Source organism: Dryas octopetala, chromosome 4, assembly GCF_963921425.1.
Source record: "Dryas octopetala chromosome 4, drDryOcto1.1, whole genome shotgun sequence".
NCBI lineage: Eukaryota > Viridiplantae > Streptophyta > Magnoliopsida > Rosales > Rosaceae > Dryas > Dryas octopetala.
This window is the reverse complement of record NC_141369.1, coordinates 9,599,847-9,618,405: the sequence shown is the minus strand read 5'-3', so window position 1 is coordinate 9,618,405 and position 18,559 is coordinate 9,599,847. Positions and strand designations below refer to the sequence as shown.

Sequence of the window (18,559 nt, the reverse complement as noted above, 5' to 3'; positions counted from 1 at the left end):
ACCATGTCTTGCATACAAAACTCATCAACTGTGATACAAAAAACATACCACAAACCCCATAAATCCTAAACCTCACCAATCCTAAGCCAAGACAACAACGACACCAATGGCCCAGAAAAAAAAAAAATACAAAAACATTATTATGACAAGTCACCCATGCACCAATGGCCCCCAGACACCCATCAATTTGAACATCCAAGACAAAAACAAACAAAACCAAAGCTTTTTCTCCTTTGCTTTATGACAAGTCAGTTGGTCCTCCATGCTGTTATTTTTTCTAAGCAACCCAAGTATTATGGATCTTGAACAATCACAAATTGGGGGGTCGTACCACTCCTAGTAATCACACCTCACATTCCCCTGAAAAAATAAATCAACAAAAAATAAAACTTAGTATTATCACCAAAAGCAAACAAAAAATTGCAAAAACTAAACACCATAAACGTTGTTTGTTCTGCCACAACTACCTGGTAAGTTATTTTTTGTAAACAACTAGTAATAATTTTATGGCTTCCTTGTTCACTAGTAACAATTTTATGGTCAAATTTATCTGCAGCCCCCAACGAAACAATAACAAAAAGAGAAAAGTGGGAACTTACAATACAGTGGAGCTTCACCTTTGTCCCTCAACTTGATGGGCATCTTCAGAAACTTTCCACGTAGAAGATTCTCCAAGCTTGAGAACCGACAAACCCTTTCTTTCTGAAGCAGTAGACTATTCGTATTATGTGGCCTCAATTACTAACCAATGAACAATCCCTAGGTTCAGTTCAGGAGGGAAATAAAGGAGGGAACATGGTCAGGTCTCAATGGAAGGGAAAAGACCATTTTGTCCTAAAGAATGAACTCATGTGAAAAGCACGTGGTTCTGCACAAACGGAATTTTAGACGGAAATTGTATAAGTTGACGGAATATCCTAAATTGGCTAAATTGACAAAGTCAAGGTCCTTATTTTTCTAAATTAATAGTCTGGGGAGCAAACTGATACAAGTGTCATAGTCTGGGGAGCAAAATGGCATTAATCCCTATATTATATTATGTTTGAATATAAAAAATATAAATAATTAGTGATTACATATACCAAAAGTGTGTGGGTAGCATGTATCTTTATACGATACACAATAATTTATACTTTACACATATATAATTATATGAATAATAATATAGTATTAGTCTTATTTTTCAGGATATATGTGTGTATGTTTGAACCAAATAAAAAGAAAATGATTTAGTGGAAGACATATCCATTGAATAATAATATAGTATTAGCCTTAAATTCTTTCTCGAATCTTATCCCAAGGATGAGATATGTCTAAGAAGTTTTCCGTTGGCTGAGCAATCTCAACCACAGTACCTCATTCAATTAGAACTTCCAAATGATTTAATGGAAAGCATATCCATTGGATGAGCTCAATTCTCTAATTTTTTTTTCACTTCAAGGTTAGTTAACTTAAATCCAAATAAATTTTACAACCAATTTTGTGTTATATGGAAGATATAAGAGCGGTGTGGAATATGGTGCAAATGTAGGGACACTGGGTGGGATAACCATGGTGAGAGGATGGGGAAGTTAATAGAGTGTCCATAGACGCTTATGCTTAGAGGTGTACATCGGGCAGGGCTGGCCTGAGTCCGGCACGGGCACAGCCTTCGGCCCGACTCATACATATGAGTCAGGCTGGGCCATAGTTTTCTATTTTTAAAAAATTTATACTGGCATTGTTAATTAATTTTAAAAGTTAAATCTTTGATTTTTTAAATAATAATATAAACTCAAAATAATTAATTAGGCCGGCCCGACCCAGCACGAGTCCAACATAATCCGTTATAGGTTAGGTTATAGGCCGTGTTGAGTTTAAGATTTAAAATAATTGGGCCGGTCCGACCCAAATACGGCACGAAACACAAATGGGCCTATTGTACACCTCTACTTATGCCCTTCTAAAAATGGTCATATGAATTGTGATAATGTGAGAATCTAGAAGAAATTTAGTAGTGTTGCTATTTGCATACCCTTTTTTTTCTTTTTGCACATTTTTCACACTTTTTCTCACTTCACACCCTCACACTCCTCCTACTATTAAAATTTCTCATATACACACCCCTCTCAATTACCTAAATACCCTAATTCATTAATCTTAACAAATTTCTCTTACACACGTCACTTAATTCATTCAAACAATACACCTCCACAATCTCTTTTTCGTACACACCCCCTCCCATTTTATTTTTTCTTCTTCTTTTTCTTCCCTCTACCTGAGCCATCACCTTCTTCCTTCTCTCTTTCTCCGTATAAACCACCACCACGGCACCACCACCACCACCACTTTCTTTTTTCCCCCCTCTCTCTCTCTCTTTCCCTCCTTTCTTCTCTCCTCTCGCCCAAGTAGAAAACAAAAACAAATTAGGCGCAATGGTTCAGTGGACCATTGCCGAACCCATCGGTTTCGTTCGGCAGGTACTCACCGAACAAACCTAGTGTGTTTGGCAGATACCTGCCGAACGAAACCGACGGGTTCGGCACTGGTCTGCCGAACCACCTACTCCTAATTTTTTTGTTTGCAGGATCTTTACAAAGGGACTAGAAGAAAAATGAGGATTTCCAGAACTGTTCCTGATCATTTGGGGTAATTCTTTCTTTAAATCGTCTTGGGTTCCTTTTATATTTATGAGATTGCTGCTAAGGATTTTTTTTTTTTTTTTGGGAATTTGGAAATGATGTGTTGACTTTGATTTGAATGATTTGGATCGAGTGGGAAATTGATATAAGCAATGTGCATATAAGCATGGAAGTTGTCTTATATGGTTAAAATTGGATCGAATTTCGGTAGGTGTTCGTTGGCTAATAGGATAATTGGAATTGCTTGGTTGATCTTGACTTTCCGTTAAATAAACAAATTGGACGGGAAACATATAAAAGGAATTAGTTTTGGCGAATTAGGCCTCATGAACTGTCTTTGAGAGTATGCCCAAATGGCTATTGAGTTTGTTATTTGTATTCAGGAAATAAACTTGGACTGGTGGATGGGCTGGTTTGGTGGTGGTGGCTGCTTGGCTTTGGTAGGGGAAAGAAGAAGAAAAAAAAAAAGGGAGGGAGGGGGTGTGAATGAGAGAAAAAAGAGAGGGAAAGAGAAAGAGAGAGAAAAGGGAGGGGCTGTGTGGTATTTTTGTTTGTGTTTATTTTTATTTTTTTAATAGGGATGTGCAAAAAAAAAAAAAATTTGTACAAATAGCAGCTCTCAAATTTAGAGACTATTGCTCGAATTAACCAACTAAAAACACATTGAGCTCCATCGTCCATAGTAACCTGCACGCAAAGTAGGGGTGGGCACGGGACAGGGGGGGACGTGACTGACCTCATCTCGTTCTCATCTCATGCTTTGGGTTCGGGACTGGTACGGGACGAGGTGGGCGTTTTGGGGCTATGGTACTGTCTCGTCCCATACCAAAATGGTTCGATACTGGTTCTGTACCAACCCGATCCCAGAACAAATCACAATTAAGCGGCCTTGATTGCTACAATTGGTGGTCGGCTAGCAAGGGAGAAAGATGAGAAGTGATGGCCGGCGGGAGGGAGTCACTCTGGTGGCCTTAGGTCACTGGTAAAGTGGTCGGACGGTGAGATGGCTGGGTGGCTAAGTGTCGGGGAGAAAGAAGGAAAAAAGAAAGAAAGTGAGGCTGGGTGGTTGGGTGTCAGGGAGAGAGAAAGAAAGTGAAATTGAGAAGGAACTAAGGAAGAGAGAAGGAGGAAGAAAGGCTGGGTGGCTGGGTGTTGGGGAGAGAGAAAGAAAGTGAAAACTAAGAAGGAACTAAGGAAGAGAGAAAGAAGAGATGAGGAAGAGGGGTGTTAGTTGTCACGGGAAGAGAGAAGGAAATAAATTTAAAAAAAAAAGTGTACAAATGTACAATGAGGGGTTGTCAGTTTGTCACAAGAATAAAGAAGGAATAAATAAAAAAAGAAAAAAAGTGACTTTAAAGTCTTTGAGTAAAGAGAAAATAAGTTTTTAAAATAAAAAATAAAAAATTAAATATATTACGAGACGGGATAAAATGAGACGAGTTTTAAATATCAAAACCGTTCCCATTCCATTTAGGAACAAAACAGGACGAGATTGGGACGGAATGAAGAAAAAAATTTCAAAAAGAGACTGACCGAGACGAAACGGGATGGAATGAAACGATTTTGGTATTTTCGATTTTAATGCGTGATCCTAGTTGGGAAGGCAGACTAGTAAAGTATCACAAAATTCTACTGTATCTAGTCCACCTTCCCAACAATCCAACCTCGCAATTAGCACCCATCAACGCTACAACTCAGATTCCACCTGCACGTGCATCAAATTTACCAAAATAGCTTCTTAATTCATGCGAATAAAACAGCCACCTCTTATTCCACGAACCCAAAACCTAACACGTGGTAGTTGCGTGGTTTCTCCAAAACTCCACGTCACACTATTCGCTATAAATACCGTCACCAAACAAACGCATTTTAATCCCTTTCACTCCTTCTGTATGTTGCTTCAGTCTGAGCTCATAAACCTCTTCCGATTCACAATTTCCCGGGAAACTCATATTTTCCGGTAAAATTTTGGCCTGGAAATTTTTTCATTCTTCTCAGATTTCGTATTGCAGATTCACTTTGACCTTGATCTTGACCTTTTTTTGTATCTTTTTTATTGGAATTGAACATTGGGAAGCCCGCGAAGCTTGAGACATTCGGGAATGGCTCCTCCTCCGATCCTTTCCTTGGTTCTGCCCTCCGAGACTGGTCGAGTTCTAAGTATTCAATCTCACACAGTCCAGGTATTGGTGGTTCTCTTTGTGTTTGGCCACTGAGAAAAATGAAGAAAATTGCAAAATTTGAAGCTTACAAGAAAGTTTAGATATTCAGCTTGACTCAGCTTGGTGACTTGATTGATTTCATAATTTTTGGCCAAGTGAAGTTTTTCGTGTCCTTTGTTTTCTTTTGGGTTTTTTTTTTTTTTTTCAGAGTTTTTAGTGTTGTTGAATGCATCCTTTCTGCATGAATGCATGCTAGTATTGACCTTAATTTGTTCTTATTTGCATGCGATTTGCTATGATATAAATTGTTTATGTGTGGATGACAAAATGCAATGATAAATGATTTTCTTATTTGACTGTTACTTCAAGGCATAGTCTTCTAGGTTTGTACTCAATTGCACATTTCGCATGAGTACCAAACTTCTTTAAGATTTGAATAGACCAATAATTGCTAGAGATAAATAAAATAATGGCATATTAGATTGTAATGAAGTATGGATTATATGGTATACCCCAAATTGGAGTTGCTGGGTTTGTTATAAGTAAGCGAAAAATAAATTGTACTTTACCCCTATTCTACATAGCTTACTAGATTTTCTGCATATAACTATTTTGCTGTAAATTGTAATTGTAATGGATTTTAGTCCATATAAAAGGTATAGCTATGCTACATTTTAAATTTTTCATATGTAATAACTTTTATACTTTTTAACAGATATGTGTCACTCAATCATAGATCTAAACAGCCATATGTTTCCTCTTTGTGGTGATTTTCCTGGGGTGGACATGGCCTTGCCAGATTTTTCCTATGCTGCTAATGATAAAGCCATTTGTCTGTTTTGTGCCACCATGCATTATTAGAAACTAAGTTCTGCCATTGAAAGGGCCTGAAATCTAATGATTACTATCAAATACTCATATAACCTCCTCCAGTCATCATTTTATATTCCTTGGTTCACATTCAATGAAGGGGCCAAGTTATGTTGTTTCAATAATTCATGCTACCTAACCAAGTAATTCGTGCTTTAACTAGCCAAGTAGTTCATGCTTTATATTATCAATAAAATGGCTCATGTGTATGTACATTATGAGAAATCGAAATGGACTAGCCATAGTTGACTGTCTCCCTTCCCTAAATATTCTCACTTTCCTCGAAGTGGACTAGCCGTAGTTGCCTGCCCTGTGTGAATCTTTAACAATCCTGATGTAAATATGCGAGGATTTGAAAGTGGGTCAGGAATAACTAAGTGTATTTTGTAGATTATGTTTTAACGTTAATTCATTCTTGGTTTTTTACTTCTCGTTAGGGATATGTCGGGAATAAATCAGCTGTATTTCCCCTGCAACTATTAGGCTATGATGTGGATCCAATTAATTCAGTCCAGTTCTCAAACCACACAGGCAAGCTGCTTCTACTTCATTCAAACAGTCTCAGAATTCTGAGGCCTGATATATGGTGTGGTGTCATCTGTGAACCTGTCTAAATTCAAGCATGGTGTTCTAGTTTAAATGAAGGTAAGATCATGATTCAATCAACCTGAATATTTTGCAGGATACCCAACTTTTAAGGGTCAAGTTTTGAATGGACAACAACTATGGGAATTGATAGAGGGCCTTGAAGCAAATGATTTATTATACTACACTCATTTATTAACAGGTACAATAAGCTATTCATGGATTGGTTTTTGAATATCTGATCATGTAGGCCATGGGAATTATTAGGTGAATGTGTCATGATGACTTTCTGCCAGTGAAAGGAAAAAAACTGAATATTTTGGACTGGTGATTGCCATGTCAGTGGTATGCATATAATATGTATGCATGAACATAGCATGACAAGCTTAATATGCTGGACCTGTATCACACATATTAAAATTAGATAACACAAACTTCTGTAGAATTTGAAAGAAATCATTCTAATAGATGTTCATGAAAGAAAACACCCATTAAGACCTTGCATACATTTCTACTGTCACACGGGATATTCACCTTACCTCATTCTTCTTTGTGGTTCTGCGATTTTTATTCTTTGTAGTTTTAGAAAAAGTTGTTACCATTGTAATCAAGAGGACCAGATCCTTCTTCTCTTTCCCGTCTTTTATTTTTTCTTCTCTTTTTGGTTATTGATATAATTTGGAAGATTTCAAAGCAGTACTCGTTGTGACTTCCTTATTTGGGAGGGCTTACACAATTGTGCTGACCTCAGAGTTGAGAATGGAAAGAGGTTAAATTGCATCAACCAAAGCATTAAAAACACTTGATAACAAAATGTTAAACTAGGAAAGCAACTATTTTGGATAATCTTTGATATATTCTTATATTACTAATTTTGTTTTCGTTTGAAATTTATGTGTCTTTGATCTAGTTGATGCCTTTGCAGGTTATATTGGTTCAGTTTCGTTTTTGAACACTGTATTGGAAGTTGTCAATAGGCTTCGCTCTGTAAACCCAAAACTGAAATATGGTGAGTGGATGATGAATATTTCATAAGTCCTTGCCGTTCATCAAACATGGTCTAGAACATGTATACTAATCCTTTCTATAGCTCTGAAATTTTTATTGTGTGGGACATCTGAAAATGTTAATCTAACCTATACAAGGGATTTTCTCTTCATGGCTTTCGTTGTTGAACCCTTCTTCTGGTTTACTTGATACATATGGATTATTATTCGTTTTGCTGGTTTTACTTGTTATATGATGCAAGAATGCAAAATAACTGGTGTATGGCCATATGTATTGAATTAAAACATTGCTACTAATGGTTAAAATTCAAGATTCTGTAGTAGTTAATATATGATGAAAGAACATAACTGTATTTTTTTCTATGGCACATGAAGATAAATTCTTCTTGTTTAGTTTGATAATAATAATAATAATTAAGTAAACATATACTTGTAATTTCGGATCCTTAAAGTTATCTTGTCAAATAAGTCATTGGCTTTAAAAATTCTAGAAACTATCATGTGAAGAGGTTGGGACATAAATAGAATATTTTTGCAAAGCAGACTTGTGGAACTATTGAGAAGGGGTAATGGATGCATTGCAGTCTGTCCTTATCATTTTTAATCTTGAGGGCAACAGTTGAATTCTGCAGGTTTGTGGCTCCATGGAATGTTCTGTTCATTCTCTATAGAAAAGAATAAAATAATGCCTTTTTCATCTTTATTGTGATATAACTTTTGCCTTTCTTGCCCAGTCTGTGATCCAGTGATGGGTGATGAAGGAAAGCTCTATGTCCCTTCAGAGCTGATATCAGTATATCGAGAGAAGGTAAGCAATATGACTTTTTTTATATGTGCATATGTACAGCAAGCACATATAAGGTTAGATAAGATTTTTTTATTATTTGGATGTTAGTAGTTGACAACTGCTCAAACTTAAATTTATGTCAAACCAATATCCGTAATTTGTGTTTTACGAATGTGTCAGATCATTATATTAAATAACAATCCTAAGCATTTAATCTTGATTTTTTGCCCATTCCTGTAATTGTTTCCTGTTACAAAAGTCAGAACTTGATAATGACTTTGGTATAATGGCTATTTTCTGGCAATGCACTTTTTATAAGGTTGTCCCAGTGGCTTCAATGTTGACTCCCAACCAATTTGAAGCAGAACTGTTGACTAACTTGAGGTAATTTCTGATACCACATTATATGGTAGGTAAATAGAACATTGCTCCTTGTAGTTAAACAACATCTGGTTTTCTTTTCTGTTAGTATTGCAAATATTGACTGGAAGTAAGTTTAACATATATACTAGATTAGAACAAGGAAAGAACGATGTTTTGCTCAGGCTGCATTTGTTTGTCTCCCATTTAGCCAATAAATGAAACTTTAGACCAGTAAAACCTTTATTTTGAGTCCTATTTATGAATAATAGGTGATATCTAAATGCTGTTACAGGATTGAGTCTGAAAAAGATGGTCGTGAAGCTTGCAACATTCTTCATTCTGCTGGACCATCAATGGTACTATTATTTAAGAATGTTTATTTTGTTTAATATTTCACTGGACAAGTCCTGAAATTCTTTCACTTTTTATTTTATTTTATAATGTTTTTAATTAATAATGGTACTATTCATTAATAAAGCTTTCACTTCTTTTTATCTGACAGATTGTTCTGGTCTTGTTTATTTTTCTCGCAATTCTCTATATCCTGAAAAACTATCATTGGTTATGTTTTTATTCTGGAATTGTAGGATCTAGTTGAATATTTGTACAATGGTGAGTCAATGTTATTTGGTATCGTAATATTTGTTGCAAATTGGTTAAGTGAATTCTATTTATTTGCTTAGAGACAAGAGATAAAATAATAATAATAAATAAATGGCACTGCAAATGGTCTGTTACTGTAGGCCTTGCTGCCAGAACAAGAGGATTTTCTATCTTCAATCTCTGGCTAATGTACTGATGCAGAGGCAGCAGAGCATTAATTTGGATTCACAATGGTGGACTCATGCATGGGCACCTTTGGTATTTCAAAGCTGATTCATGTCATTAGGTTAGTTGATATTGTAAGTCTTTTAGTTCCAAGCTAGTTTATTTATGTTAGTTGATAAAGGAGGTCTCTAGAATTCACCCGGTTGAATACAAATAGGGGTTAAGTGAGGATGGCAAGAATCATTGAGAAAATACGAACTTTCCCTAGTGAATTAAGGTTTTCTTGTCAGTTCTCTCCTTTTCTTTGTTGAGTGCGCTAACCTTACCCCCACATCATTTGCTATCAGAGCTTGAACTATGCTCCAAATCCATTTAATCATATTCTTGGCTGCAAAATGAGGTAAAGGAATGCACTGAAACCATATGATGGAAGAATTAAGAGGCGAAAGAGATGAAGAACTTCAAGCACTTTGAACCAATGTTTTAAAAGGTGGTTTCAAGGCGCACCTTCAGGCGAGGCAGAGCTCTGCTTAGCAAAATACCCGTTTTGATACAGAGGCACCACCTTTTTTTTTTTTTTTTTTTTTTTTTTTTTTTTTTAACTTTGAGACAAAACGAATCATTTTGTCTCTTTTGTGTCTCTGTTTAAATGAAAATGTGCATTTCATGCCCAGCCAACCCCTTCTTCTCCTCCCACCCATAGCCTGATAGCCAGCCCAAATTAGGATTTCATTTAAACCCAACCAGCCACCCCTTCTTCCCCTTCGTTGCCAACATACACCCCTTCTTTCCCTCCGTTTTTCTATCTTCTTTCTATGTCTTTTCCATCTTTTTCTTATCTGTTGGACCTACCCACCCAATTTGTTCAATGATCAATGGGTCTACTAGAGCTACCCACTTTGATCAATTAGCCGAACTTATTACCAGGTATGAACTCACTGGTGTTCGATCTAGTGGTAGTTTTATGGGAATTAATCTATCAATGTAAGATCTTTATTTAAGAATGGAGCAACTTATAACCAGACTGTTAGATCAATTGGCCAAACTTATTATCAGCTCTGTTTTCTAGCTTTATTGATGTGCACTGTATTTTATATAACTTATATTGTTTTTTTTTTTTTTTAATAATTTACGTCTCGAAAGGCTTATTAGTAAACCTTGCCTTGCGGGACATAAAACGCCTCACCTCTACACCTCGCCTTTTAAAACACTGCTTCGAACACAAGTTGAGTAACTTACTTTGTGACTTGAACGTCAAGAAGCCCATAGTGATCATGGTGGATCGAGCCATGGATATTCTATTGACGATTTTGATGTGAATCCCTTTGCGCATCATGAGAGGGCCTATCATGATCCATTCAAGATTGATTTTTGGTCGTTTTCTTCACTAAGGATTTCTTGATTTACTTAGTGTAGTTGAAAAATATTTTAACTACAAAGAGACGCTTGAAGTCTATGAGCAAATGGGAAACCATTCCATAAGTAGAAGATGAGGTGACCAAGACATCCCAAATTTTTCGTCTAGTCTGATTCATATAGAGTACTTTTTCTGAGTAGTATTTTTTTAAATCAAATTCATAAGAAGCCAAATTTGGGGGAAAGATAAAATTTCTCAAGTAAAAATGAGCTTTCCACAGCTTCTTGTTGATGTGGAAACTTGCTGTGCACTTCCATTTAATGTTACATCTGCTCTCTCTCACTCAATTTCATATTATAATGTGTAAAGTTGATATTTCACAGGTTGTGATTACCAGCATAAATATAGATGGTAATCTTCTAATTGGCAGCACCAAAAGGAAAATTTCTCAAATACAATACTAGCTTGTTGTATATATGGAAACTTGTTTATGCACTTCTATTTAATGTTGCAATGCCTCTCTCTCTCTCTCTCTCTCTCTCTCTCTCTCTCTCTCTCTCTCTCTCATGGTGTAATGTGAAGATATGATCTATTGCAGGTTGTGATTACAAGCATAAATATAGATGGTAATCTTCTTCTGATTGGTAGTCATCAAAAGGAAAAGGTGAGTTCGCCTCTACAAATGAAATTATAGTTCAGGTTTGGGATTTTTTACTTTGGGGTAAAACTTGGCCATTGAACTGTATTTAAAAAAAGAAAAAAAAAGAAATTGTTGATTCTAGAATTTCAAAACTGAATGCGTTCACCGTTTTATGACCCTACATCATACTATTAGCTGGAACACAATTTGTTGTCAGGTTTTCCTTCTCTTTGTTTAGTATTAGAATATTTAGATATGCCAATGCTGTTCCTTTTATTATTCATTCTGCCACAAAGGAAAGAAAAAGGGGAAGATAGTTTTTTTTTTTCTATATGCAGAAACTTAAAAGTATTTCTTGTACGCCAAAAAACTTCTAAAGGTAAAAGCCTAAAACTATACATATCACATAAGTTAGATTTTTTGTCCCATAGATTAAAGTCTCTCTCTCTAGAATTTAACATGAATGAATAGTATTGTAATGATAAAAATTCTGTTTATAAACCAATTTTGTGTCTCTCATCATTATTTGTTACACAAATTTCATAAATCACAATTTAGATTATATTTGAAATCAAAGTTCCCAAATTAGCAGAAGATCTTCTTAGGGTGATTTTCAGGTCGAAAGTATATTGCGAATACATAGAAAAAATGGTCAGAGTAGGCAGTCACAACCACAAGTTCTACATATTTGAAGAATAATATCTTTCTTAACTAACAAATTACTGAAACCTATATCTTAACTTTATGCAATTTCTGCATCATCTGCTGAAATTGTAATTATTGTTTGGTTGACTTTAAGCTAATGTTTGTTTGTTGTGCTTGCTTTTAAGTGAAGCTTTACTGTTTCCAGCCAAAAGAAAAAACCTTTAATGATTATTTTATAATCAAAATGATTTTTAACTGTTATTATTTTTAGGGTATGCTTTGTGTTGTTAAACATAGAGTTTGTGTTTCTTCTGAATATATTCACACAATTTTTTCTTTAATTATGTCATCGTTGTCAAACGTGGACGTTCTTACTTTTCAAGGTAAAGTTTCACTTTTTCACTAAACTGATGATGTCATAGGGTCTGTCTCCTGAGCAATTCAAGATTGTGATTCCCAAAATTCCTGCTTATTTCACGGTAAGAAAAATTTTCTTATTGATTTTTCATCTGAAATGCTTTATTCATATATAATAGTTATTATAGCACGTGAAAGGCATACGAGGAATATCTTTTACACTGTATTGTTGAATACTATATGATGAACTGATATTAGAATACCGCATTTTTAGTTAATTCTCTCTTAATTTTTTCTATTTATTTCTTTGAACCATTTATCAAGATGTGATAATTAGAACATACCCCTGCACTGTTATCCTTGTTATCTGATCCATGATTTTTACAGTATGACTTCTTTATAGTTGCCTAATTGGATGATGTGCAGTCAGTGCAATGTAACTGTCTCATTTCTTTTATTTCAGTTAAATATACCTATGCACCTACTTGATTAGTGGGCACCTGGATGAAATCTCATTTCAAGAAAAATGGATTTCTTATGGATTTTTTACTTCATTTTTAGAGCATATTGTTGACTTTCTCTTTTGAAATCCTAGTAGAACACTAGAACCTCTTTAAAAAATAAATAAATAAAAGTCTCCTTATTTTACCGGCTACAAATCAGATAGGTAATGCCTATTGCCAAACTGTATTTTTGTGTGCATTTTTAACTCAAAATTTGTTGGGTTTGACTGGGAGAGAAATAGATGGGGAGGGAAATTTAATTTCTCTGTGGTCAAAATTAACAAGACAAAAGGGCTTCCTTCTTGATGCATACTTCATTATGGATATATTTCCCTTCTGGGATAGATGACACAATTGTGCTGATTGAATAGGTTTGTATATGTAGTTGGGGACCTTGGCTAAGTCCAGTGGACACTGGTGTAAAACTCCCAAGTTTTACTTTTTATTAGATTCCTTCTTTACTAGTCCAACCATTGGATTTTATGTTGTGATGCACACAATGCTCACCAACTTTCTGATAGGCAATCATTTCCATGAAGGTTAGAGATATTGGATTGACTAGAAATTCGACCTGCATGATGGGCATGATTAGAGCATTAATTTGAACTCTTGGATTAACTAAAAGGAATCCTATATATGCTGGTGTCAATTGATCCTGTCTTTTTATAGTTTATGGTAAAAGTAAATGTATTATTCAACTTAGAGTACACTTATTTGTTATTACATTTGCTTCATAAGATCCTGTAGATTAACAAATCTGTGCATGCACTTGCAGGGAACAGGAGATCTTACAACTGCACTTCTACTTGGGTGGAGCAATGTAATTCCTCTAAACTGTATTTTGGCTTTGATTCAACTCCTGAGTTCTTCTTTCCAATATAGTTTTATATCTATCAATGATTGTTCTTTGTGCTACCCAGAAATATCCTGATAACCTAGACAAGGCAGCCGAGCTTGCTGTATCATCCTTGCAGGTATTCCTTTTCTTTGGTTATTTCCTAGAGTTACTTGTCATATAGAAGTATTTCGAATGATGTAAAGCATTCTTTTGAGTTCTAACTTTGACTAAGTAGGAGTACAAACCATATAGAGGCACTATCTATCAAGAGATAAATAAATAAATAAAATTGAAAAGCATACAAGAAATTAGATACAAGCACCAAGTTTGGATTCTCTTGACATGATGCATTGTTTATGACATTCAAAGATCATTATAGAGCATAACTGCATTAACATGGTACACTATCTTCGAATACTATTGCTTGAATAGTATTGTGTGAAAAAAGAGTAATGCTATTCCTATAGCACTATTCTTATGCCTTGTTTGATGCCTAGGATTGGATTGGATAGGATAATGACTAGATTCATGTGTATTTTTAGGAAGAAGATGCAGAGTGTCTTCCAACTTGAAGGAAGAAGATGGGAAGGAGATGGATTAGCCATAAGGGAAAACTTATCCCCACTTATCCCACCATTTTCGTGGGGATTGGAAGGGATGAGTTTCTCCTTATGGTTAATCCATCTTCTTCCTTCAAGTTAAAATTTTTTTCCTTTTTTTTTGGCCGGGAAGTTAATTTTTTATTTTTTTTTTCCTTAAATACATGTAAAACTAGCAATTTATTTTATCCAATCCAATTCTAGGCATCAAATGAGGCCTTACGGAGTTGTTTTATTCTATGATGTGGCGCACATATGCTTCTAGGCATTGTGTTACACATGACATATACATAAGATGATTGTCTGTGAAATGCCTGATAAGCTATAGAAATAGACACCTCTTGGAGTAAATAATTCTTGGACAAAATAAAAATAAAAGTTCTGCAACTGTACCAATTTTCTTTTATTTTATTTTTTTCTCATGGTAAGTACCTAAGCTTGTCTAAGGCTCTTAGCACAGAAAAAAAAAAAAAAAAGTCTTAAACTTATATGGAAGATGTACACATATAGAGGTTACTTGGTCATTATTTATTTTTATTTACGCAAGGAAATGGTAAATTTTCGGAGGCACATGAGGGAATACGAATAGAATAGCCTCAGTGATTGTTGTAGGCCTTGCTGGTTACTAGTTAATACAATTGTGAAAGTACTGCCCGTGCTTACACCACCTGGTGGCAAAATTAACTGTTACTTGAATATACTGTCTCACAGATATACCTTGTCACTGGAACCCTGGATCCCCTTACTTGGACCATGGTTGACTGATTATGTGTTACAATACTTACAGGCCCTTCTGCAGAGGACAATGAATGACTATGAACGTGCCGGCCATGATCCCCAGTCAAGCAGCTTAGAAATTCGATTAATTCAAAGCCAGGATGACATTCGTAACCCACAAATTAAATTCAGAGCCGAAAGATACACCTAAATGGGTGCTATATATTGGATATCAGAATATGTGTAATACCCTTTGATCATTTGAAACTGTTAGTTACCCAATGCTTATGCAGTTATGCCCATGAAAGTCAGGCATCTTACTTTTCAACATACTGAACAATATTTTGGACTGTTCTCTTCTCTTTGGCCTCGCCATTTTGTTTTGGCAATTTTGCAACCATTAAGGATGACGAATTCCATTAGTTTTACAAGGAATTTCAAAACCATTTGAAGTTTATTTTTGCCTCTTAATCATTAGTCACCTTTTCTAACAAATAGTTTACATTTGGTATGTGGATTTAAATGTTTATTTGGTCTTACTAAGTCTTAAATTTTTGCATGAAGTGTTTAAGAAAAACATAACAAAGGCTTCTTATACTTATGGATTTAAGAAAATAAAATAAAAACACTCCATCTAGATGGCTTAGTGAATGAACTTGAAATGATGCTTTATTTTCATGAAAATAACTTCAAGATCCAAAAGATCAACCTCAATATATAATAAAGGTACAATGCTAAAATTGTCCAATGATAGGAAATCCTAAAATGATACAATAGAAGTTTCAAGCCATAAAAAAAATTATCCAAACCAAGGTGCATAAAGAAGCTGGGAAAACTCAGAAACCAAAACAAGCTTTCATAGAAGTAATTATTCAAACCATGGATACAAAATTCAGCAAAATGTTGAAGGAATGCTAAAGTAATGCACCTACACATCAAAAAAGAAAAAAAGAAATTTACTTCCTTTTACCGTTGGTGTGGTTTAATTTGGGTGAGAGACTTGTTTCATTTTAAGTTTAACTCATTAAAATAAAGTATGTTTCAATAATTTCTCATTATGCATGGCTCGATGTACATTCTTTGAGAGATAAAAAAATGAACTCCATTTATCCCTGTTAAGTGAGTCCTAGATTTTTTTAGGATTACAATTACTTGTTGTATTAAGTTTTCCACATTATTAGATTTCCTCATTGTATTCTTTGTCTTATTAGGATGTGTATTTTATAAATACTGTATATTGAGAAGAATAAAGTAATTGAGTTATTTTTCTTAAACCTAGTTTTTGACATGGTATTAGAGCTTTAGGTTTTCTTCCTTAGGGCCTTTGATCTAGGTTTTGGAGTACCCTATACCTTATCCTACCCTAATTATCTTAATTACATTTTCTTTGGAAGAAATTTTTCCAAAAAATTTTGTACCTTGTGTTGGTCACGACGTTTCTTCATGTTCTTCCTGCTACGCTATAGGAAGGCGTCAATTATTTCCCTCCACCGATTCCCTGGTAGTACCTGGCGAGCGCTTGGTAATGCACTAGTTCGTGTTCGTAAGTTCTATTGCTGTTTTTTCCTAGTCGTTCATAATGGGCAACTATTCTATTAATGGGTTAGCTACGAAGAATGAGAAGGCTATGGCTGATTCTTCTCCTCCACATGAAATCTCATCGCCGATTACTCCTGATAAGTTAATTGAATGGTACTAATTATGCTGATTGGGCTACGACCACTCATTATTCTATTAGTGGCAGGAAGCAGTGACCTTATGTTAGTAGATCATATCGAATCCGTCGCCTGCTGAAGATTCTCCTTTGTTTGAGTCATGGGAAGAAAATCGAAGACTGTTTAGTGAAATCTTGGTTACTGAGTGCTATGACAACGAAAGTTCAGTCTATGTTGTTTAGGTTGAACACTGCTAAGGCAATTTTAGATGTTTTGAAACTTCAGTATTCAGTCAGTCAGGACTTCTCCAAAGTCTATCAACTTCTGTCAAGTAATAGCCACTCGACATAATGGTGGATCTATTGGTGATTATTTTGGAAAATTGCAGAATTTTGGCAGGAACTTAATTCTCTTCGTCCCGGTGCTATTAAGTGTGCAGAAGATATTAAGTTGTGTGCTAAATAGGTTAATGATGATCATGTCTATATTTTTCTTGTGGGTCTTTATGCACATCTTAATGTTGTTCATGGGCGTATCTTGGCCTCGCCTACTCTACCAAACATTCGTGAGGCATTTTCCATGGTGTGTTATGAAGGAAATCGTCATTCCAATAAGATGATCGAGGGTTTTATTTATGGAGGGGGTGTCGTTTGCAACGAAGCCATCTCATAGCAAGGTTGATCCCAAGAAGTCTGACAGAAAGTGTTCTCATTATCATGCTCCAAATCATGTTCGTCAGACCTGCTTCAAGCTGCATGGTTATCCTGGTTAGTGGAAAGAACTAAAGGCTAGGGGGTGGTAAAACAGTATGTGGCATCATCCTCTGAAGTGATTGAACCTATTTTCAATGGATCTTCTACACATGATTTTGGTGCTTATGTCCAGTCAAGTAACTCTAGTTATGTTTTGGGTAATATTGCTTTTACTTCCAATAATACTAATTGGATATATAATTTACATATACTTGTGTAATTGACCATATGATTGTGATAGAACCAAATTTTCTTCTTTTATTGATAAGTTACCAAATTAAGCCGTATATTACCAATGCTAATGGTGTGTCCTCTCTAGTTGTTGGAGCGGGTTATGTATCTCTTAATCCATCATTATTTGTGACTCATGTTTTATTTGTTCCCTCTTTGAATTGTAATATGTTGTCCATTGGCCAACTAACCAAATCCCTCAATTATTTTGTCACTTTCTCTCTTACTTATTGTTTTTTTCGAGTTATCCACAAAAAGAGAATGATTGGTTGTGGTAAATTAAAGCAAAGGGGGTTTGTACTATTTTGAAGATGGGGTACAAGCATATCAGATGCAAGAAAGTATGAAACAAGAGAATAAGAAGATTTGGCTTTGACATTGTCGTTTAGGTCATATATCTTTTAGTGATCTTAGGCGTTTAAAACCTTCACTATTTACAAACTGTAGTGACTTAGCTAGATTTTCAATGAGAAAGTTCTATTTTTGCTAAGATTCATTACTGTATTTTTCTCAAGTAATAATAAAAGTGTCAAGCCTTTTGCTTTAATTCAATCTAAAGAATCTTTTTTTGGAAAAAATAGGTTTGTGACTTTTATTAATGACTGCACATGCATGACTTGGGCATATTTGATCACACAAAAGAGTAGTGTATATGACAAAGGTGAAGATTCAGTTTAATACAAGTATTCAGATTTTTCGGTCTAACAATGGTAGGTAGAGAATATGTTAACCATGAATTTCTCAGTTTCTTCATAGTCATGACATCTTTATCAAACAATATGTCCATACAAACCTCAACAAAATGGAGTTTTCAAGTGTAAAAATCGTCATATCATGGAATTTGCTAAGTCGATCACTTTTGTTTGATAGTGGGTCCCTAAATGTTTACAGGGTGATGTTGTGAGTACTGCCATTTATCTGATCAACAAGATCCCTTCCAGTTTTCTTCAATTTTGGTCTCCATTAGCCACTTTATATGAATTCTATTCGGTTCCATCCATTCATGGTCTACTGCCACGTATATTTAGATGCTTGGCGTATGTTCATCTACATCCTTATCAGTGGAGTAAAATTGACAAACGTGCATTAAAATGTGTATTTA

The 18,559-nt window shown here is 35.1% G+C and overlaps 1 protein-coding gene across 1 annotated transcript; it reads left to right on the top strand.

Annotated features, from left to right (window-relative positions):
- Positions 1-4,509: 4,509 nt before the first annotated feature.
- Positions 4,510-15,179, top strand: SOS4 (pfkB-like carbohydrate kinase family protein). Its single transcript, XM_086241485.1, has 13 exons — positions 4,510-4,581; positions 4,699-4,804; positions 6,091-6,184; positions 6,336-6,440; positions 7,164-7,247; positions 7,980-8,053; positions 8,352-8,416; positions 8,688-8,751; positions 11,119-11,184; positions 12,228-12,284; positions 13,441-13,485; positions 13,586-13,639; positions 14,890-15,179. Exons 1-13 carry the CDS (start codon positions 4,514-4,516, stop codon positions 15,028-15,030), a joined length of 1,023 nt encoding a protein of 340 aa, XP_086097611.1. The 5' UTR covers positions 4,510-4,513; the 3' UTR covers positions 15,031-15,179.
- The last annotated feature ends 3,380 nt before the right edge of the window (positions 15,180-18,559 follow it).